The 6,050-nt window shown below is 35.9% G+C and overlaps 1 protein-coding gene across 1 annotated transcript; it reads right to left on the bottom strand.

The window, feature by feature from the left end:
* Positions 1–408: 408 nt before the first annotated feature.
* Positions 409–2,771, bottom strand: LOC107767227 (subtilisin-like protease). Its single transcript, XM_016586149.2, has one exon. The coding sequence runs from the start codon at positions 2,482–2,484 to the stop codon at positions 538–540; it is 1,947 nt and encodes a 648-aa protein (XP_016441635.2). The 5' UTR covers positions 2,485–2,771; the 3' UTR covers positions 409–537.
* Between the last annotated feature and the right edge of the window lie 3,279 nt (positions 2,772–6,050).

Genomic DNA, 6,050 nt, shown 5'->3' with positions numbered 1-6,050 from the left:
CATCCGCCCCTGCCTGCGGCTATGGAAAACATGTGTGTTTGGTATGACGGACATACTTACTGAGAAATGATTTTAGTAAAGTAAGTTATTTTCTGATATTTAGTTCTTTGATAAAAAAAAAATTCAATCAAAAAGGCAAAAGTCATTTTTCTTCACAACTGTGCATATCAAACTCTTAACTTCATAACACTGCTCCAATCAACACTTAATATTATTATTAATATTTATGACTGACATACTTATCCGATTTGCTAATATTATTATCAATATTTTAGTAAATGTTATTAAAGATTGTGACAACTAGAGTACAATCATCCGCAATAATAGTTCCGTTGAACAGGATTCTGACATTAGGACTTGATGTTATATGACATTTAGTTATGTATAGTTTTTGACTTATAATATGACAGAAGCATAGTCGAGCAAAAATACAGCCATTTCCATGTCATAGTCGAGTTAATTTACTTGGGCTTATGAAAACTAACATAAGAGAAGGGAGTTAGAAGTCCACTTCTAGAGCATCTCCTGGTTAGCTCCTTATTCCAATTTAACAGATACTGGGCTTCTAACAACATATTTGTTAGAGATCCATGATATAGCTCCTTGTACAGAACGGCCGGTGATGCCACCTGTTTGGGAAAAGGAAACTGAATAAGTTGCCTGTTGGTTCACCTTGGTGAAGACAAGCGTGGTAGGCTCGACAACTATATAAACTCCTTGAATTCGAGTGATGTTAACAACGTAAGTTGAGCTTGCATCGCCAACATTTGTGACTGTTCTTGTATAGTTTTGCGTCTGTGGTCCAAGTATAATGGAGAAAGAAGGATAGTTCAGTTCTGCCTCAGGTATGCTCACTTGTAGCGAGCAGTTGCCAGTTTGTTGCACGACGAGCCCAATCTCTTTATCTGTGTAGCCAAGACCGCATAGATACTGGATGTAGTTATGCGGTTGGATGTCATAAATAAGTCCTGGATTACATGCTTTTAATGGATTTATATGGCCAGAACCAGTGGCAAAAACATCAGCAGGTTGATTCCTGTGATCAAGGATGGGCTGACCTTCAAGATTAGATTGATCAGCTGTGGTCATCATTGCAGATTTAATAGCAGCCGGTGACCAATCAGGATGTGCACTTTTAAGCAAAGCCGCAATGCCACTAAGGTGAGGACAGGAGATTGAGGTACCTGAGACAATGTTAAATGTCAAATCGGTGCCAGTTTTGTTCTCCACTGAGACGTGCGTTGCTGCAAGGATGTTCACTCCAGGACCGATAATGTCTGGTTTTACTATGCCTGGACTTGCCAAGCTTGGACCCCTGGAGGAAAAAGATATTACAGATGGTGCACTCTTAAAGCCTATCTTTGTGCCTTTGAAAAGGATTCTTGCCAAAGGCGTTGAGGTTGAGTTTATGTACGCTTTAATCATTTCCCCTGCATTGTAACCCACATTTGTTGTAGGAAGGACATCGACATAAGCTAATGTGCCATCTCCGTCAATCTCTAGATTGATTAGAATCATGGCAACACCACCTGCATCCTTTACTGTTTGCCCTTTCTCAAGTCTTGCTGTACTACCGCCACTTTTGTCACACACAACAACCTTGCCTTTGACATCAGTGCTATTCAATGATCCTGATGAACATAATGCAGCCTTTTGATCTAACAAGCCAGGGTATACTAAGGGAAATAAGATATCATGAGGAAAGCCTGTGGGCTGCAAAACTGATTCACCGTTATATTCTTGTCCATTCCCTAGCACAGCTGTTGCCACTATCTTTCTATCATGGGTGCTAGCGCCAACGGTGAGAATCCAAGGGGCCTCATTTGATAGGGTAGCACTGAGTGGACCATCATTACCGGCTGAAGCGCTCATGAAGATACCCTTTTGGATTGCAGCAAAAGCGCCAATGGCCATACCGTCGTCATAAAAAGGAGCATTATATCCACCAATGGAGAGAGAAAGCAAATCAACACCATCATCTATTGCAGCATCGATTGCAGCCAATGTGTCAACATCTGAACAACCAACGTTTGAACACACCTTGTACATGGCAATGTGGGCAAGAGGGGCAATGCCGGCTGCTGTGCCATTGGCATTGCCAAACACATTTGCATCGTCAACAAAGTTTCCAGCTGCTACGCTTGAAGTAAGTGTTCCATGGCCTCCTTCTTCATATGGTGGATCAGTTGAACCGCTCACAAAATTCCTCGCACCAATGAGCTTCTTGTTACACGTTATGTTTCCTGTAAATTCACATTTCCCTTTCCACTTTTTTGGTGGAGGTGGCATGTTATCATCACTAAAAGATGGATGTCCTGGATTAATCCCAGTGTCCAGAAGCCCAATGATCACACCCTTACCATAATTTGACTCTTGCCAAAACCCCATATTTTGGTACAACCCCAAGAAGTTTGGAGTATGTGTTGTATGCAAAGCCAAAATCTTCTCAACCCTCGCCGACACAAAACCATCTTTCTTTTCCATTTCTTTTACCTCCTCAGCTGACAATCTAGCTGCAAAGCCAGTAGCCACATGGTGATATGAGTGAATAATGCGTGATGGCTCCTCTGAGCCAGCAGTCGCTATTGGTAAAAATGAGTTATAGTAGCTTTCTAGATCATCTGAATTAGACACAACTTGGGCTTCGGGCTTATTTACACGGACAAGGTAAGTTTGTAAGCCGGTTTGAGGTTGAGCAATACTCAAACTGAAACTCAACAAGAAAGCAATGGAGAAGATAAAAATGCAAGTCAGAGTTGGTTTTTCTAACATTATTCAAAAGTTTAATTATGGATGATGATCTGAAAATAAGGAACACGACATTTATAGTATGAATTGAGGGAAGAAGGATATGATAAACCAACGTATGAAAACAAACACATAGCTTTCTGAAACAGCCGGCCTACTAACATAAGTTGTTGTACTTTAGGATAAGCTGAAAAACATCATAACAAGATAGGAAGTAAATTAAACCAGACTGTAGTATTTTTTAGGAGACGAAAATAGAATTATTTGTTTCATTGGTTGAGTAAACTATTAGCTCAATCCTAATCATCCAAAAGCAGTAACTAAGGATAAAATATGGGTTTATCAAGTATATGATTATTCCTTGTATTTTATGTTAAATCATACTACATTATAAGTGGGAAGACCTTAGTGTAAAGTTGAATTACGAAAATATCCATAAAAAACTGATTGACTATTTTGCCCTTCACCAAAAAAAAATTAGATTAAATAATTTCAGCTACATTATTCATTATTAATGCCCATGAGTCCCTTCCAATTCATTACAAGCACTCATATGATCAGCTTTTAGTAAGACTTGGTTTTCTCGGACAATGTTTATCTAATTAAGCTTTAGTGCAAATCCTACAAAACATGTCCATATTCAATAAAGACGGAAGCAATTAGAATTTATTACAATACGTAAAAAGCACCGATAAATGCCAAAGACAATTAAAACTCAACAGACTATCCAAGTTAACTTACAAACACCAAATATTCCAGGTGTGAGTGGACTTGACAAGCTTGACTTTTTGGTGTTTATTTTCATTTTTCACATCTCCCATGGAAGAATTAAGTGCAATTATGTACTTCATCTTCAAGTCATTTATTTATTTTTCTTCCTTCTGGGCAGAAACAAATACTCCGTTCATTTTTACTTGTCCACTATTGACTTTGCACAACCCTTAACAAATAATAAATAAAGTGCATAATTTACTATGATACTCATATTAATTGGTGTATAGTCTTAATAGATTTAAAAAATGATTTGGAATGAGTAATTAATGCTAACGGCAAAACACAAAAAATAAACTATTTTTCTCTTGATATGCGAAAAGTAACAAGTAAAAATAAAATTTTATTTTTAGAATACTTGACAACTAAAAGTGAATGGAGTGGAGTGATAAATTTCAACATTTGACGAAGATGCAATGCATTAGCACCACTTCTTGTAATTCGTTTTTACTTTATTTCTCTAGCAAAATGCTTTTTTATGATGCAAATATACATTCTAATAAAGACCAAAAACAATTATTAGGAGAGATTTAAAAAAACTGAAAATGAGAGATCTAAAGGAAAAGAAAAAAGAAAAAGATGAAGAGGAAGATCAAAAGTTGTTTTTTTCCTAATAATTGTGGACCTTTCAATTTCTCTCGATAATACCATTTATTTTTTCCTATCAGACATTCTATGTATATATCTCTTTTAATTTTCATTTGTAACAAAAAGAGAATTGAAATACAAGAAGCTGCTAAGACACCAAACGGTTCTTTCTTTTTGATCCATCTTTAAGTCTAGCTGTAATATACTCTCTAAGCTAAGTATCAATTTTTTATGTATGTTGCAGCTTCAGATGTGTAGGAGTTATTCGATTCTTGTGACTCTTGTTCTTCTTCTTCTTTTCCTACTACTTGGATCAAGTTTTCGCAATAAGTAATGTGATTTGATCACATACATTCTTTGATGTTGTATGTTACATCCTGGGTAGTGAACTAACCAAATTTTCTTTTGGTCATTAGGTTGATAATTTAAGGGAAAAGTCATAAAAAGACAACGGTTTATCAGCTGTGTTTTATTTTTCTTGAAGTTTTCAGTTTTTGTTAGAAAAACATATTAATATTTGTTGTTTTTTTTTTTTTAATTATATATTTTTGGTAGACTTTTTAGCCTTTAAAAAGCTATTGCGATCGTTAAAAAGGGTCGGATGGGCGTGGCTTAGACCGTAAGTCTTGTAGTGACAGGATCGTAGTAATGCCACTTTTATCGCTAAGCTTGCATTCTCCACTTCGGTTAGAGGATTGATTTTCTTAACCTTTTTGGCTTTTGAGATTTAACTTTTGGAAATATTTTTAAAATATGTATGGGGTAGAATTTTGTTGTTTAATATACTGTTTATAATATTTAACACAAGATATATTTTATATAAAATTTTATAATAAATGACACGAAATACACGTACATCGCATTTCCAAACAATTAATCATTTTGCAATTTAAGACTACCAAATCATTTTGCAACTGTTAAGTCGGTCATATAAGCTTACGGTTCATCATTTTGAGCTTTTGTTTTTTTCTTTCGATTATACATCGATCATACACATGTTAAAAAGTATTTTTGTGATTTAAAAAGTTTGAACTTATTGACATGGAATACACGTGCAACGCACGTGTTCAGAAATTAGTTTTAAAATACGACGTTAAATAAATTATGATTACACTCATATTGGGGTCCTGTTTTGATAACAGCTTTGTTATTCCGGTGTAGGAGATGATTATTGTCAAAATTTAATCTCTCCCCCTACTTTCTAAATTGAAAATCCTTGAAATTTAACAGAATTTTAATAAAATCTGTAATGACGATGCTGTTTGATAGTACTAGTATTCTTATATACAATCCCATTTGACGAAATACAATCCTTTAATTTTCTTTTTTCTTTTTCATTCACAAACTTGAAATGCAACAAAATCGCGAATGGCATATTAGTAGATCGTCTATCATTATACAGTTTCATCCAACAACGACGACAACAAAGAACAAACCCAGTAAGTTCCCACAAGTAATTTCCTCAAATAAATAAAACATATCTGACTACTAAGTACTAAGTATGCCAAAAAATAACAACAATAACAACGTAGAAATTTTGTACATATCAGACGAAGCGTAACCAAAATCCAAGGAACAAAGTCCAATAATATAAGCTTAACACTATTAAAATCCAAATAACTCATCATTCATGGGAACTCCTAACTAGTTGTCGTTCTCAGAGTATTAAGTACTAACGTCCTTTTATCAATAACTGGTCAAATGGACCTCATTCCCAATACCCTCTCAGTTGATAAATGCTATGCGTCAATATTACGCTCCATAAAGGGCAGCCCAGTTGCACTAAGTTCCTGCTATGCGCGGTGTCCGGGGAAGGGCCGGACCACAAGGGTCTATTGTACACAACCTTATCCTACATTTCTGCAAGAAGCTGTTTCCACGGCTCGAACCCATGACCCCCTGGTCACAAGGCAACAACTTTACCATACTCCATCTGATCAAAA

The sequence above is a fragment of the Nicotiana tabacum genome, chromosome 23, assembly GCF_000715075.1.
Source record: "Nicotiana tabacum cultivar K326 chromosome 23, ASM71507v2, whole genome shotgun sequence".
Lineage (NCBI taxonomy): Eukaryota > Viridiplantae > Streptophyta > Magnoliopsida > Solanales > Solanaceae > Nicotiana > Nicotiana tabacum.
The sequence above is the reverse complement of the archived record's forward strand: the minus strand, read 5'-3'. Positions and strand labels throughout refer to the sequence as shown.